Source organism: Poecilia reticulata, chromosome 16 (genome assembly GCF_904066995.2).
Source record: "Poecilia reticulata chromosome 16, P_reticulata-male-v2, whole genome shotgun sequence".
Taxonomy (NCBI): domain Eukaryota; kingdom Metazoa; phylum Chordata; class Actinopteri; order Cyprinodontiformes; family Poeciliidae; genus Poecilia; species Poecilia reticulata.
Window position 1 is genome coordinate 9,794,749 of NC_088845.1, and position 16,691 is coordinate 9,811,439.

At 39.4% G+C, this 16,691-nt stretch overlaps 1 protein-coding gene across 1 annotated transcript; it reads left to right on the forward strand.

Moving 5' to 3' along the window:
• Positions 1 to 3,346: 3,346 nt before the first annotated feature.
• On the forward strand, positions 3,347 to 5,779 carry utp11 (UTP11 small subunit processome component). The gene is made up of 8 exons (XM_008431090.2): positions 3,347 to 3,561; positions 3,676 to 3,737; positions 3,818 to 3,920; positions 4,020 to 4,133; positions 4,746 to 4,839; positions 4,986 to 5,116; positions 5,313 to 5,423; positions 5,507 to 5,779. Exons 1-8 carry the CDS (start codon positions 3,502 to 3,504, stop codon positions 5,588 to 5,590), a joined length of 759 nt encoding a protein of 252 aa, XP_008429312.2. The 5' UTR covers positions 3,347 to 3,501; the 3' UTR covers positions 5,591 to 5,779.
• The last annotated feature ends 10,912 nt before the right edge of the window (positions 5,780 to 16,691 follow it).

Sequence of the window (16,691 nt, forward strand, 5' to 3'; positions counted from 1 at the left end):
AGGAAACCAGAGTACCTGGAGAAAACCCACCATGCACAGGGAGAACATGCAAACTCCATGCAGAAAGACCAGGGCCGGGAATCGAACCCAGAACCTTCTTGCTGCAAGGCAACAGCTCTACCAACTGCGCCACTGTGCAGCCCATGTTGGTGCCATTAAAAAAAAAAAGAAAGTCTCAGTGAAAAAACAAGATCTTCAAGGCACTTTGGAAGTGGTAACTTTTTAGGAGAAAATATGCACTTTAAAATTGGACTTTGTGTTATAATTAAGAAGATGAATGCGAAAGAACAGAGGATTTACTGCATTACGTTTCACCGAAACCAATAAAATGAGATGCGTCTAAACAACCATACGGGGGGAACTTTTGTGTCATGCATTTTTTTGACTTGGCTTGCTTGGCAGCTCACTCTCGATGAGGACCAACCATAGAGTGGGGAGACATACCAAAGTTCTGAGCTAAGCCTGAGCACAGAAGTCTTACAGTATGTCAGCAGTGTTATTTTTACAGGGTCATATTAGCAAACCAAACGGTTCTGCATCTGCTCCACAAGGGCATTCCTCCACTGCTGACCCTGAACAAACCCACAAGCTCTTGTGCTCCTGCTCCTGCATCAGCTTCTTACGAGCCTCTGATTTCCAAAGTAGTATTTACCCCTGCTGTGGCTCACCAGGCATTTCACTTGTAATGATAAATACTCACATGAATTAAACAGCACGGAGCCCAGTAAGTCAGAGCGCAAGATGTGTTGCCTGCCGTCTGTATTTGCCTGGTTGAAACATGCTAGTGGTTGAGTGGATCAGACGGGCCTTGGGCTGAAACCTTCACAAGAAAACGGGGTCATTGGCCATCAGACTGATAAACACGCTTGTGACATAATGTGGAAACACTGATCCCATTCACAGTTCTGCTCACCCACAAAACATTCTGCATGCCAGGCAAATCTCACACATATAAAACAAATTCCTTGTGGTCGGCAGGGGATAGTGACCCTTCCTAGAGGGGGGGATGGTTGTTGTGTGGAATATTTCCCTGTCTCACTGGCTTCTTCTCACATCCACAGAGAGCTTGAAATCTGTGTAAGATTAGGGGACTGGTGCCACTGTGGCTTTGTCTTTGTCTTGCGTTGCAGTAGACTATATCATCTCAGGAAGTGGACAGTGGTTTCTCCCTGGGGTAGAGCAGTGACCCCCTAATCTTCTGAGTTCCTGCAGGAATCACTTAATGGAAAAACAACAAAGAGACTCCATATGTATCTGTCTCAAGAGCAAAGTCCTGATTGTACAGTTCCTGTGTGGTTCAAATTCATAATATGCTTTAAGTTCAAATGGGAAAGTTGTACAGTTTGTTTCCTGCTTGAGTTAATCTCTTTTAAGTCTGTTGAGTCGGTCCATAAATCAAACAGAGTTTGTAAACCCTGAGGAACTAAACTAATGTTGGAAAAATACAGACTTGTTACCAAATTAATGTCAACTGTTCATTCTGGCAAAAGCTAATCCTTATCATAATTACTAAAATTATTTAGTGTCCATAAAGGGCAGCCAATACATATATTTTGCCTGGCTTGTGGTCTTTACAACTGAAAATGATTCATCCCATTAGGATTTGGAGTTGATCTGTGTTGTGCAGCTTTTACAGCTCTGGATACTTAAAGATAAATTAATAGGTACATGAAGAACTTTACTTAATGGTTTACATCATTAAGTAATGATGTAAATATGTTTTCTATTACACAGATATATTATTATGAATCTTTCAGATCCAGTCGCTGCAAGAGAGTTGTAAGTGTCGAATCTAGCCTACTATCCCTGCGGTGTGAAGTAAAAGACGGTGGTTGGATTTAACTCACACTCACGGTTTTTGTTTGCATGCCACTTTCTAGTTTAACTCTACAGCAACAATTTTACAAAAATGAACACAAAATGAATACATTCTTCATTCTACATTGTGATAAAAACAATTCAATAGAAGCTAAAACATATTTTTAAAAGAGATCATTCAAAAAGTCATGGTAATTCTTTGAAAAAGGAGGATCTGCAGAGTCTCCTGTATACATTCGACCTTCATACAAAAAGAGGCAAGAAAAAAAAAGTGTTAAATTAAAGTCAGTCCAGTATGTGGTTTACAGCAGGCCATGCTGTAAACCACATACTGGTTTACATCATGTGGAAGAAGGTGCTTCGGTGAGATGAGACGCTGAACTTTTGAGCCTAAATGCAAAATATCATATGTGATGGAAAACTTACACTATCACTCAGAGAACACAATTTCACAGAATAGAACATGGCATAGACAGTTTAATGCTTTGGGGCCTTAGTCAAAAATTTAATTGGAGTTAATGTTTCTTTCAAGTACATCGTAAGTATTTGTGAACAAACCAAAACAGATGTGAGATTGAAGACGTGACATGTGATTGTACCCATGTTAGCACAACAACAAAGAATGAATATTCTTTACTCTATTACAAACTACGCTTGCAAGTTACCTAAACCATTTGTCAATATTTTCATTTGTCTATAAAAATATATAAATATTAAACCACATTAAAAAGTATTTTAATTCTCAATAAAAAAATGTATACAAATATTAAATCTCTTGTCTGTGTTAAGATTCAAGAATTGATGGGAGGCCCCTCATGGACTTTGGAGCCCATAACAATAGCTTAGCTGCGTAGTTCCAGATTTTTTGTTTATCTGGACCAAAAAATCAAGAGTTTCTAAAATGGGTTTATAGGTTGGTAGAAAATAAAATATCAGCATTCTAATCTATTATAAAACAAACAAAAAAGAAAGAAAGCAAAAAAAAAAAAAAAACAACTGGTGATTTGCAGTTGATTTCTGAAGTGTGAAAAGTGAGTTAAGTCTTTACCAAGACCAGCAGGAAAAGGGGCAGACATCTATTAAGAGCTTATTTAAATAACAGACTTGTGTACAAGATAATTTAAAACATGGACATAGGTAAAGGATGTAGCACATACTTCAACACTATACTTACTCTTAAATAGTGACTCTTGATTATAAGACGGTGACTACAAAAATTAAAGGCTATACATCAAATAACAGTTGCCACTGCTATAAATTACTCAGGCATTAAAAAGCGCCGCGTCTAAAACTTCAATGTTCTATGCAACAGCTCCCTCTAGTGTTGTTATACTCATCTGCAGTACCCACAAAAGAATACCACAACAATTTGACTAAAGGGAAAAAATATATTGTTCTGTATTGTCTTTTATTTAAGTAAGTAATAAAATAAAACAATAACATTTATTTGAAATGTCATGATCCGTTAAGTTTCTTTTTTGTAAAGTTTTACTATAAAGTAGCGAATCTGTGGTTAGGAAATGAGAAACACGCCGTGAGACAGGCAGGAACCCACGTGCTCACAGGAAGCAACAGAGCCGGTGTAGCAGTTAGCTTTCTGTGTTTGTTTTACAGCTAAAGAAACAACATTGATCTATTTTGACGGTTTTTAGGAGGTCTTAGGTCTGTGGACACTAACTAAAGATGTCTTCATTTAGAAAAGCGCTGAAGTCCCGACAGAGGAACCACCATGAGAGATCTCAGGTAAACATTTAGACGCTTATACTCAAATTCAAGAATGTGTGGTTGTGTTTTCGTTTCAAGACGTATTACTAGCAATAATAAACTCGTATTAATGGTTAAATTTTTTCCAACCAGCCTGGTTTTAGGAGAACTATGGGTTTGTTGGAGAAGAAGAAAGACTACAAACTACGAGCAGAGTAAGTTCTGTTTTATTTCTTTTTATGCTTAAACCTAATACAAAACATGTTCATCATTGTGTTGTTTGATGTTGTTATAGCGATTATCACAAGAAACAAAACACTCTCGCTGCTCTGCGAAAGAAAGCTCTGGAGAAAAACCCAGATGAGTTTTACTTCAACATGATCAGCTCTAAACTGGAGGTTAGAAGTAGTTCAGCATAATTTTGACTATTTTATACAGATTGCTATATATCTGGATCTGACAGAGGAGTTATGTGCTGCGTTCTGTCATACTGACAGGATGGAGTTCATGTGATGAAGAAAACTGAGGAGGAGGTGACGGAGGAGCAGAAGAAAGTGATGAGGACTCAGGACATGAGATATGTGGAGATGAAACGGGTTGCAGAGGCCAAGGTATGTCAGCTGGTGCCAGGCCTTTGTTTATTTCCACAAAGACTAGTACTGTTGTACCGCAAGAAAATGAAATATTATTGTAAATGTACTGTAATTATGTGAAAGTAATAATAATAAAACTGGTATTCTATGTAGTTTATAGTGAGAGTTTTCTTCTGGTATTAATAAAGTATATTAATTTATGACGTAAGTTTACTAAATAAATTAAATCCATCAGATAATAATAAAAAAAAATTACACAAGACGAATAAATATATGTTTAATACACAAATGTTATAGCCAAGATATGAGCTACACAATTATGACAAACATCTCTGACGTTACACTAGTTATATAGATAGTCTTTGCGCTCCACAGGAAGAGTAAGTCACAAGTCGTTGCTTGTGCTGGATCCAAGTGTATTACTGAAAAGTTGAGTGGAAGAAAAAAAGTGCATAGGAAACGGGCACAGCTTTCACCTTATGAGTATTGTAAAGCTAAATGCCTTTTAATTTTGTTGAAGTTCAGAAGGTGCAGTTGACAAGTTACTGAAGGATTATATAGAATGCATGCACAATTTAAGACAGATGGCTTAAACATATACCTGATAATAGTGCTTTTTTTCTTTTTCAGAAAATAGAGAGACTGAAAGGAGAGCTTCATCTTCTGGATGCAGAGAGCAAACAGAAGAACAAGCACACTTTTTTTGTTGATTTCAAAAAGGAAGGTAAGTACAGAGGTTATATATATGAATATTTGAATAGTGATTGCTTGGAAAATGATTACTGCCCACTTGGGCTGTGTAGAACAAACAGTTCTGCAGAATTGTTTATGCAAGATCAATTTTTTTAGCTTTTATTTTTGTGCCCTCAGTGGAAACATTTAACCTGGCCAGCCACCTCGGTACTGATCCAAAGCTGGTGGATCGAGTGTACAACAGACCAACTCTGCAAACATTGGAGACCAAAAGCATCAAAGGAGCTGTGAAACCATATGCTATTAATGTTAGTTTATACAGTGTTGATTGCTCAGTTTTTTGTTTTATTTTTTTTTGCCTAAAAATTCAGTCACTTGTGTTATTGACTGACAACTCCTTGTCAGTAAAGAGTACTTACTATCTTCAGCGATTTGGTTGTTTTGTTTTTTTTTTGTTGTTGTTGAGCCCAGTGAGGTAAAAATCACTGTTTGCTTCCCCTGTAGAAAATGGCCAAGCAGAGGAAGCATCAGTATAAAATCCTCTCTCAGAGGATTGACAGAGAGAAGAAAATGTTTGTCATCAGCCAGAAAATCCAGTCCCGTAAAGACCTGCATGTGAGTAGTGCTAAACACTTGAACACCAGTATTCTTATTGTCAACATATTTATTCTTCTATATTTTGTTTACTTTGGCTCCAGGATAAAAACAAGAAAGTGAAGGTGAAAAAGGAGACACCTGACAGAGCAGCCATTTACAAGTTTGAGTCCAAGAGGAAACGCTAAGAAAGGACAACTGAGGACCAAGTTAGTTTTTGGATAGGTTGCCTACAAAGTAGTGAACTGACCTTTGAGCCAAGGAGATCCAGAAGAGAAGGAATCTTTTTCACCAAACTGTTTGAGTATTGCTGTTTAGTGCATATTTATGCAAATATTTTAGGTTTTTTTTCAAATAAAAATCTAAATGCAAATTAATTTGTCTCATTCGATGAATTCAGTGAGATAAGTCACTGTTGGCTTTGCTTACAAACTTATAAGTTTCCATAGTTTTGGAGAACAAGTGGATGATTTCTGAAGTGGCCCTAGGCTGAATTTGAAAAGATGCAATCTGATCTTACGAGCTGCTTAAATGGTGGAATTAAATTTTAAGTTACCACTAGGGGGCATTAGTGTTCTTTGACCAAAAGAAAAAAAAATTATATTGGAATTATAGAGAGAGGAGGCCAGGATGTTACTTTTGTGATTTACATTTTAAACACGTTAAATATTTATTTTAACCCTATAGACTCATTTAGTAGTCTTTGCATATTTTGATCTAAATATGAGAACCCCTCTGACTGGATTGTTCAAATCCAAACAAGCTAAACAAAGTATTTTAAGGTGTTTTCACCACCTTACATGTTAAGAAACAAATCAGTGCAAAATAAATCCTTAACCAGGTGTAGTTTTCTCTGTTTCTCGTTTTCTGATTCTACACTGTTGAGTTATTGTTCAATTGCAGTGGATTACCACCATGTTGTGTTTTGGGTCATAGCAAGATAGTTCAATAAGTAAGTTAATGTGATTTGTGTTTGATAAACAACCATCTCTGAGTTTTTCATCTGTCACTCGGCACAAAAATGGCACCTTTTCAATGGCCCATTCTGCCATTTGATTAAGGTTTTGATATGCTCAGTTGCTGTTGAAAGTTTTATAAATATGGGTTTGATTCTGGAAACTAAGTCACTTTCATGACTCAACCAGTGGTGCCAGTCACTGATTTTTACTTTTCTGAAGTTGTATTTTCACTTCAATTCAGCTTGCTTAAAACCCTGGCCAAGTAGATATAAGGAGCTGGTACCAGTATCTAATCGAAAACTCTGAAATCAAGTTAAGCTGTGTTGGTACATGTGGAAATGTGGCTTTTGAGTGCAAACAGGATCCCACAAACCAAGAAACGCAACAGATGTGTCAGGGAGAAGTGTAAAGCAGAGTTAAAATATAAAACAATATGCTAAGCTTTAAACATTTGATGAGGCATTGTTCAGTACATCGTCTAAACACCCAGGAAAAGTTTAGATCTAAATCCACATTCAAATTTTTGACAAGAAATAAAAAATGCACAATTCAGATGCCCTCTATTTAATCAGACTGAGCTTAAGTTAATTTGCAAAGACAAACTGGCAAATGTCTCCATGTGCAAAACTGGTAGAGAGATACCTCAGAAACATGCAACTGCTACCAAAAGAGTACTTAATATATATAAACCTTTTCAGGGTTATTATAGATACAGCAAGACAACTACACACTCACTGACTACATTTCATTTCTGTCTTTTTTTTGTGGTTACACGTATGTGATGAGCTTCAGCACCTTCTTCAGCCAAAATTGGAGACTACGCCGAAGATCCGGCTCCCAACAGCAGATCACAGTGAAGCTGATTTGACTGTTCATTGTGGTTTCAGCAGCTTCATAAGCAGAGCCCATCCATCACCTTCAACAGGGAGACACTGAAGGGAAAGGAAGGAGAGAGGGCATCGGACAAACAGACAGCTCAGGATGAACCACAGTCCACCTCGTGTAGCTGTTTAAATTTTAAATTAAACCCATCAGCCTTGAAATCATTGAAAGCCTGAAAACAAATCATTTAACCTGCGAGCAAGTGGTTATTTAAATGTTTAAAGCTAATTATATAGACACTGGAGAGCTTCACTTCCATGTCCCAGAACTCGATCATTCGCTTCAGACCTGATGTATCCTGAATGCGTTAGTGAATCACATTCATTCTCAGCCTGCCCTGCGATACTGCGTCACGATGCTGAGAGAGCGTGCGTGAACCAGCACCCCGGGGCCCACTGTCCGTAAGCTGAGGGGGTGTAGGTCGTTAAGAGGAGCCCAGGGGTCAAAACACTGTATGCGCAGTTCCGGGACCCGTCCCTGACTATGAGACCTGAGCACAGACAGGCCTCTGTCTCTTCTCAAGCTCTCCTTTTATTCCCTCCTCCACCAAAGGGGCTCTTACGCCGGGGCGCAGTGGCAGAGCTCAGGGGTGGGCAGAGGGTGACCTTCTGATTTTAAAGATATAAACAGGCATTCCTTCTATTGTCGTAGACCTCATAACTCATTTGGCTGCTCGCACAGGCCATTTTTTCATCCCATATGCCATCTCTAAAGTTAATCACCCGTGAGGTTTGTTAGCGAATAGTCACTTTTTTTGTGACTATTGGGAACTGGAAGTGGAGGACAGGGTGTTAGTGGCACTGCTGCAGGGTATGACATTGACCCTGGTGCTTTTGAAAAGGGAAAGTGTAGCCTGGTTAAGAGGAAGTAATGAACAAAAAAGGCTTTGTTCACCAAATGTAGATATTAGAGAATAGAATGGTCTAAATTCACGCTTGAAGGTTAAGATGAGTAATAAGAAAAAACATCCAAAGTGTGTAAAAACGAGGAAAATCCAACCCTTTTTTGAGCAATTTTTTTTCACTGTCGACCAAAAACTTAACAAATTACCTGTTACAAGCAAAACCGCCTTTCAAAATAAGTTGAACTTTATTTACATTCGAGGCACTTCTGCTTAAGAATCTGCAAGTTTCTGTTTCCCTGGGGGGCAAATATGACACAAAACAGAGGGACCATTTCTTTTTGCCACTGCCCACCATGCACATGGAGCAGAATGGTAAGGGAGGCAAAAAAAAAGTAAGCCATGAATTCCATGGCTTACTGTGTGACACATTGGGGTCACCAAGTCACTAAGTCTCAGTAACTATCAGAGACTATATACCTATCTGTCAGTTTTCTGAGAGACATGCCAGGAACAAGTACTTTCTTTCTGTGGTCTTAAGTATAAACATAACATGTAAAGTTTGCTAAACTACACAACTGAGGTTTTTTCAGGTGGACCATTGTTGGGTACAGAGGAGGATGTGTGAAGCTGTGCGTTTGGGAACCTTGTAAGAATGTTATCATAAACTTAAAAAAATGATGATGCCATATAAAGCTAAAAATGGGTTTACTCTGATTAATAAAAGAATAAAAGCAAGTCTGAATTTGGCCTTTCAATAGGTTAATAATCCAAAACACGAATCAACCTGCTTCTCAACTACCAGATCTAAATCCTATGGGAAACCTGTGAGGTAAACTGAAGTTTCTGCAATAAAAGCTGAACTTTTTTAAAGGTTTTTTTTTTTTTTTACACATACTGACCTCAACAAACTGGTCTGCGTCTGTAGGCTATGTACAGATAATGTGTTGTGCTTCTATTCCTAACTCATAAATGATATACAAATGTAGTTCTCCAACATGATTTTTTTTACCTTGCACTTGCTCCTCTGAAAATCACAAGTGCAGCACCTCGATCCAGCTCCTCCACCAGGTTGCCCTGCATACTGATCCGAGGTTAAGGATGGTTAAGGACAGTGCTAATCGATCCCCCAATTACTGAGAGCTGAAGAAGGAGAGGTGGGGAGACGAGAGAGGTAGCATGGGATTTTAGTGTTAGGAGGGCTGCAAAGGGACGATGAGAGCTAGTATTTATCTATGAATCCCTTCTCTCCTTTAACTTAAAGCTGGGTGTCATGGGGCTTTTGAAGTTGTGGAAAGACAGTAGGGACAGAAGAGTGGGGGGAAGGAAGAGGCAGTGTCTTTCTCCAAGCCAGAGGGAAGATGTCTGAAGGAAAATCTTTGCGGCCTTGACAGTGCCCCTGATGTGCATGCCTTTTTTATGTGTGTATGCGTGTGCGTGTGCGTGTGCGTGTGTGTGTGTGTGGATATCAATATGTATCGTAGCATGTTTGTGTGGGTTTGCATGTGGATGCCCGAGTTAAAAGTCTGGCTCTTGCGAAGAGGTGGGGATCACAGAGCCTCCTTTTTAAATTGCTGCTAATGAGCCCTGGCTGGCGAGAGGTACTCGAATTGATTAAATTTGCATGGGAGCCTAAATCATGACAGGGGCCTCATACTTGTGCACCCCACCTCTAGATGTGCACACACACTCACATTTATACACACAGGACCCCTGCTAGGCCCCCTCCTCCCCATCAGACCTACAGGGGGTATCTCTCTGCAGGAGAGAGGCCCAGGATGCACCAGGGGGAGGGTGTGTGTACACACTGGTGTGCGTGCGTGTTTGTGTGTGTAGTGTTGAACGGGGCGTGGAGCGCACCCATCTGCCTCGGTATTACTGTCAGTCCATCATTCAGGGGAATGCCAGGTTCGTGCCTTGGGGACGTGTTCATTACGCTTTAACTACCGGATCTGTCCTTGTCGCGCAGCCTCCTTGTGTCATTGTCTGCCTCAGATTGCATGTATGTATATTTATGCATGCGTCAACATGCATCACAACATTTCCTTCACACGAGGACCGGTATTTATGGAGTTTCAAAGAAATCAGGGATTTAAATAAAACGCACAAGAGGACAGGTTTATACAGTAAGCTGTGGGTTTGTCATGCCCCTTTTCACTCCTTTGTAATATTCTCCGCATCTTAATCCACCCCAACTCAAAGTTTTTAGTGTGTTTCTCTAACCTTCACTTCTCTAATGGGAATTGTGTGACAATGCATGATGAGAGCTGTTTCGCGTCTGCCTCGTATCTGCTCAGATAGCACCGTGGTGTCAGGATGAATGTGTGCGTGCGCTGGCAGGGGGACAGTGCTCGTGCGTGGTTAGCCTGGGTGATTGCAGTAATCAGATGGTTGTGTTAATCAGAGTTTGTTCGTCAGTGGCCTGATGAGGGGCGACGAGGGCCGCTGATTGTAATGCGATGCTTCGATCGGCATCTCTGACTACTTACGCAGACAAACCGGCAAGAGAATCATTATCATACAGTTTTGTTTTCTTCCCCCCACCCTTTTCGGTTATCCGCTCCTGAAAACACCACGGAAGAAGTGTAAACAAACAAGCAGAACAATACGGTGATAAATGCAGAGAAGTACTGTTTTACTGGAAAGAGCCAAACTCAATTATTATTACACGGAACGTTTTCATTCCAGTGGACAGAGCAGCACATTGTGACATGATGGGTTATATATCACTGTTTAGGTGTCAGTGTCACCCCGTTTGAATAACAAAGCCAGGGGGAGAAATGTGATGGGGTGAGAGGGGTTGGGGGGCGGGGAATAGAAATGTGACCCCCTGGTTTATAGTCTTGCATCAGATCTTTGTCTACTCCCCCAACCTCATCCCCCTTTTCTTTTTTTTTGCGGGAAGGAGTTGCTGACGCTATTATGGCTGCCTCATCAGCCAAGTCCCTACAAGGGCTGATACAAATTAATTAACCTAATTAGAGACTGTGATTGCGGGTGTGATTATAGGGGATGGGAGCGAAGGGAGGGAGGGATTGGGAAAATGTGGCAGGAGGGATGGTTCATGGAGGTGGGGGTGCGCTGGCAGCCATGGCCCAGGCGATGATGAGCCGGGAGGTGTGGGAGAGGAGCCAAGATGCTCTGCATGACTAATGAGGAAAGCTAAAGCCAGATTCACTGCCTCTTTTTATTTTCTTGATTTTATTTTAATCCACACATTTTATTTACTTTTATTTTATTGTTCTACTTTTCTTTATATTAAGCATAACAGTGCCAATCAAATGTATTCTAATTTTTCTTTCTTCAAAAATCCACTGCATGTTATTGACAGTTTTTGTGATAGACCAACACAGACAAGTATGACATGCATATGGATTTAGTCCAATATAGTACCCCTGTATAAAAGTTAAATAATAAGCAAATGGTGTGGAATAAAGTAATGACATAAATACAGCTGTTCTGTTAAGTTGATGTTAAACAGTCAGGAGTATGCCACAACTTGAAGCCAATCATAATATGGTCGGTCCACCTATAGCTCTAGAGGAGCTGCAGAGATCCTCAGCTTGTTGAAAGAAATCCATTAGAAGTTCTTCTGGTAGATTCACACACATTATGTAGGAAACACATTATGGTGAAACATAATGAGTACAGTATCCTATTACAGGGATGTTCAGCTTAGCAGAAACCAAAAAGCAGAGTTGATGGGAAGAGTAATAGAAGCTAAATGCAGGGAAATCCTGGAAGATAAACTGTTAAGAAGCTGCACATGACTTAAGACTGGAATAGAGATTTATAGGGCAGTATTCCAAATCTGGCAGCCAGATCTACATCAGAACGGTTTAGATCCAATCGGTCTTAGTTTGAGCTACTTTGCAATGGAGAATTTTCAGTCATTAGATGTGCAAAGATGCTAGTTATCTACTGCAAAAGAATTGCAGATGCAATGGAAAGGAAAGGCATTTCTATAAAACATTGACATATGGTGGCTGAATGCATATTCACACCACACACATTTTTATCTTATAAAAAATTGAAAGCCATATATGCTTCTTCCACCCCTTCACAACTTTGAGCTGCTATGTCTTGGTCTATCACATTGAATGTCATAAAATTTAAAGTACATTAAGGGTGTAATAAAAAATATGAAAGGCTCAAGGTTTATAAAGACTTTTGCAAGCTGCTGTATCTGTAGAGGTATTCTGTTCTTTACTGTGCCTCTGTTGTGTTTGCTAAGAGGTTTATATGACCTTCATGGCAGAAAAATTTTCATTTCTGAATCTATGGAGTTCAGCTCTGCACTGTCTCTTAACTGGACTCCCTACAAGGAACAGAACTGCCTTTTGCGAACACACAGAGTCGCACTCATACATACAAGCTCATGCAATATCTCATCCTTTCATATATACTCTGAACAGCAGCTCAGCTTCAGATGCACAGACTCTCTTCCTTACCCCACAGGCACACAACAGAGGAATCGCATTTTAATCTCAGTGTATTTGTACTGGAAACAAAACAAACGTAGTCCTCAGACTGAAGCAAAATGTATTTTCATGCTGGCATCAGCAATTCTAATTTTTGTAATGAGCTGAAGAAGGGTGAGTGTAAACATTTAGGTATCAGTAAATGAAAAGAAACTCCTTAGAAGGTGCTGTTTCATTTTTTTTGTTGTGCCAGAAGTACAATAAATGCTGGTAGGGCTCACCTACATTGTCAAATTTGAATACAAGTATGTTTTATGCACCATTCTGAATTTTGCCTTTTGAATAGTTGTTTACTTTCTCCATTCTGCGCTCCCAAATATCTCCTCTGTCTTCTCCCTTACTGTCTTATTCAGTCTCAGCCACAGCATCAGATGCAGGGATACGATTAGGAGCCCACTAGCAGTACGATGTCTTCATATCACTATTCTAATCTGCAACCCTAGTATTTTATGCTTACTTCAGATAGTTGTCTTCCAGGTACTAAGGAAAAATATCTTTAAAATGTGTCCTTTTTAGCAGTTTTGTCCAAATTCAAACAAAAAAAAAAACATTTTAAAAGTCAGGCTTTGCTAGCTCATTTTTTTCAGCTTCAATTGAATTTAAAATATATATGAGTAGACATCTTCGTGTTGTCGACGACTCACCTTTAACAACTTACCTGTTTGCATGTGTTGTTTATAAGGACAGTAAAGTTGTCTTTTGGATGTCATTTCAACTTAGCTGTCTTGTATTCCTCTCTTGAAGGTCTACAGCTTTAACTCTAACTTTTTTATATGTACGAAACATATCAAAGGCAAGTGTTCAAGAAAAAAGCAACAGAACATTAAGAGGGTAAAAATCACTGCAAGAGATATTTTACTATTGCTTTCATATGCCAGTGAATATAGCGTGCACTGTGCCTATGTTTTAATAAAAAGGACTAATTTTGGACTTTAAATAAATACTAATCATTTATAATTTTTTCAAACTGGTTTCAAACAGGAAATCAGCTGTCTTAAGATGTTGAGGGATTTTTCTTTCAGAAATTTTTGTCTCTTGGTTTAGAAACAGTACAGATAAGCAACAACCCTGCCAGGTGGAAGGTAAATACAGCACTTAAGGATTCCCCTTTCATTCTGTGGTCATACGTTTTAATTAAATCCCAGAGAAAAAGAGGACAAGTGAGAGCGATACCCCTGCAACAAGCTGATGCTATCAGGAGTTCAGGTAAAACCTCTGGGAGATGTGCTACAGATCGTGTCTATGTGTAAACAGAGCACATACACATAGCTGTGGAAATGCAGTATATGTTTAAGCATCTGCATATTACACATGAATGGACACATCTACAAAAAAAATGGTTTGTGTGTTTGTGTACATGTGGTAGTCTCTTTGAACTGCTTTGCCAGCTAAACTGTTGCAGCGAAGCCGCTATCAGGTATTTAGAAAGAATCATGAATATGGATGGGTGGTGAGATGGGACTGATGTTTGTCCTCTAAGAGAGAATGTAAGGAGAATGTGCTCCCTTCCCTGAAAGATCAATTCAGAGCCGCTCACGGAGCCGGAGCCGGAGCGAGAGCTCTGGAGTTAGGTGGGTGCTGGTGGTTCTGGATAGATGGTTAATGAAATGGGATATGGAGTCTCCAAATAAAAAACATGTTAACTATCACTCCCAGTTTCAAGATGAGTACAGATTTGCAGAGTTTCATTGTAGAACTTTTAATGTGGAGGCAACATATTACAAGCAAATTATACAGAAAAAGCTGGCTTTGATGTTTCTGTGAACCTGTTTACTGAGGTGATAAATTTGGGAAGCTCGTTTAGATTAATAACAAAAGTGCAGTCAAATTAGTTGGATTTGATAAAGAGATAATTTATGTGTCATAACAGGCTAATATTTTCGTATTTAAATTGCTAGCATGCATTACAGTAATTTCATGGACAATACTTGAAATACTTGGCTATAAAACATGTGGCAGTTGGAAGTAAACGATCAATCAAATAAGGACAATCAGACTGAATTTGAAAAGAGCTCAAAAACATGTAATAAATAAATACAGTGTTCCTACTTTGTACGTGCTGCTGTGACACATTACATTGACTGCAATAAACTATCGAAACCATTTGAATCTGCAGAAGTTTCAGACATGTTGAGGAAAAAAATGGAGAGATTTAATGATCTGAATAAAGTCTGTTGGAGCATGAATGCTTCCATAAAACAAGCACTGGCCCCACAGGACTGAATTAGTAAGTAGAACTTTGTAGCACTTCTTACATCTAAAAATGACAAAGTGCTTTATAATAAATTGTAATCATAATAATAGAAATGCATTGAGAATAATTTTTCACTTGGTTTATCTTTAATTTTGAGTGTCATTCTTTAGTCTCCATAACAAGCCTTTCCTCTATTCGCTCTCTCCCTTTCACATTTGTCTCTTTATAATTGTCGAAATCTGTCCCTTTTGCTTGCTTTAAAAGATTTGGGTTGTCATTCCTTTAATTGTATTTAGTAACATATATATCAAAGGTTTCTTTCAGTAAACCATCTAATTTTAAATGGATCTTCATCATAACATAGACAACCAGACCCACCATGCTGTTTGTGAAGCAGGACACAACATGGAAGACAATACGAGAGTAAAATTGTAAATCTTTTTAATACTCATCACATTTGACTATTGTCGTGTAGTGTGTAGACTGACTCCATTTGAACCAAACGTATTACCCATTTTTAAAGCTACGCCTCAGTCATTATCTTTCCAGGTAATGCATGTTCAATCCAAGGTTGTGTCACTGAGTTCCTGAATCGAACATTTGGTTCTTTACAACTGACTAAAAAAGTCCACAGCAGAGGTCGTTACACTGAAAAAAGGGATCAGAGGACAGGGAGCATAGGGGCAGGCTGCAGCGCTGTAGTACAATGTACCTTTCAATGCTAATCACTGAGTCATCTATCAGAGTTAATATGTGGGCGCTAAGCAACCTGTACATGCATTAGACCTACCCAATTATCATAATGGGTTGGTTTTTAATATGGTTAATAGGCTGGCACGACCTTGCCCATTCACTGAGAAGGTACATGAACCCTGCTGATGTGGGATGGACATATTTAGAGACTAAATGACCATTAGAGACTTTTAGCTGTTATGGGTCTAAAGTAATGCATATGAAAAGGGGAAGCTAGATTGAAGGACAGTCTGTTAGATGACAAACAGGAACATTTATGACATAAAGTTGATGAAATTAAAGTGGAGAAAAGAGCAGAAAGGGTGACGTGTGCTGCACAGAAAGGATATTATTGTTTGTTTGCTTGTCTGGATGCGCATAAGGGTACAAAAGAATTTTTAGCATGCAGCCATCTTCACATCTGAGAGTGCTGCTGTAGGAGCACCCTGTGGGCACCACTGGGGAACTACGTCAGCGTGGGTGCAATGTGGTCTCAAAAGGGCGGCTGGACAGAGATGAGAAGGGGCAGAATCTGAAAAATGCGCCTCCACAAAACCCCGGGAGGGGTTAACATTTTGGTTTTCGCTCAGTCTTTGTGGTAGTGGACAAATGATCCCAGGAGTCGGACAATAATGTTTTTTATGGGACTCTAAATGTTGAGCTCAACGAGGTCATTGTGGGAGTGTAATGACCAACACGTGGCCAGGCTTGAACTCCAGCAGCCTCACAGTTGGTCAGGGGGGCAGAGGGGAGGAGAATAGGTGGGAGTGGAGCATGGAGTTGCCCCTCCGGGTTTTCTAACAAGTCCTCACTTTGTTCGCATGGGCGACAAGAGCCACTCAGAACAAAATACCTAGATGGTAAAACTATGTCAGGCCTGAGCAGACTTGGTCTCGTAAACTAGCCGGAGAGATAATGTTTCCTTGGTGCTAATCTGTTCCTGGGTGCCCACGCCCTGGCAGCTGGTGAACAATACCCCCTTCCTGCTTCAAACAAAAATCCTTTTCTCAGTCCCTCTTGTCAGATTTTACTGCCTATCTCTCTTATTCTTCTGTGTATGTGATTTATCTGCTCCTCAGTCATGATAAAGAACTTCACTGTAGCCTAGCTCTCCACGTCACAGTCATGTAAGAAAGCTTTGTGTATTTTGAATGGAAGATGTTGATACATCATATTATAAAACAGAACTACTGATTGCAT

Coding starts and splice junctions, on each gene's coding strand:
- utp11 (XM_008431090.2), top strand. CDS start 3,502: ATGTCTTCATTTAGAAAAGCGCTGAAGTCCCGACAGAGGAACCACCAT. Junction 3,921..4,019: donor TGATCAGCTCTAAACTGGAG/GTTAGAAGTAGT, acceptor TCATACTGACAG/GATGGAGTTCATGTGATGAA. Junction 5,117..5,312: donor TGAAACCATATGCTATTAAT/GTTAGTTTATAC, acceptor CTTCCCCTGTAG/AAAATGGCCAAGCAGAGGAA.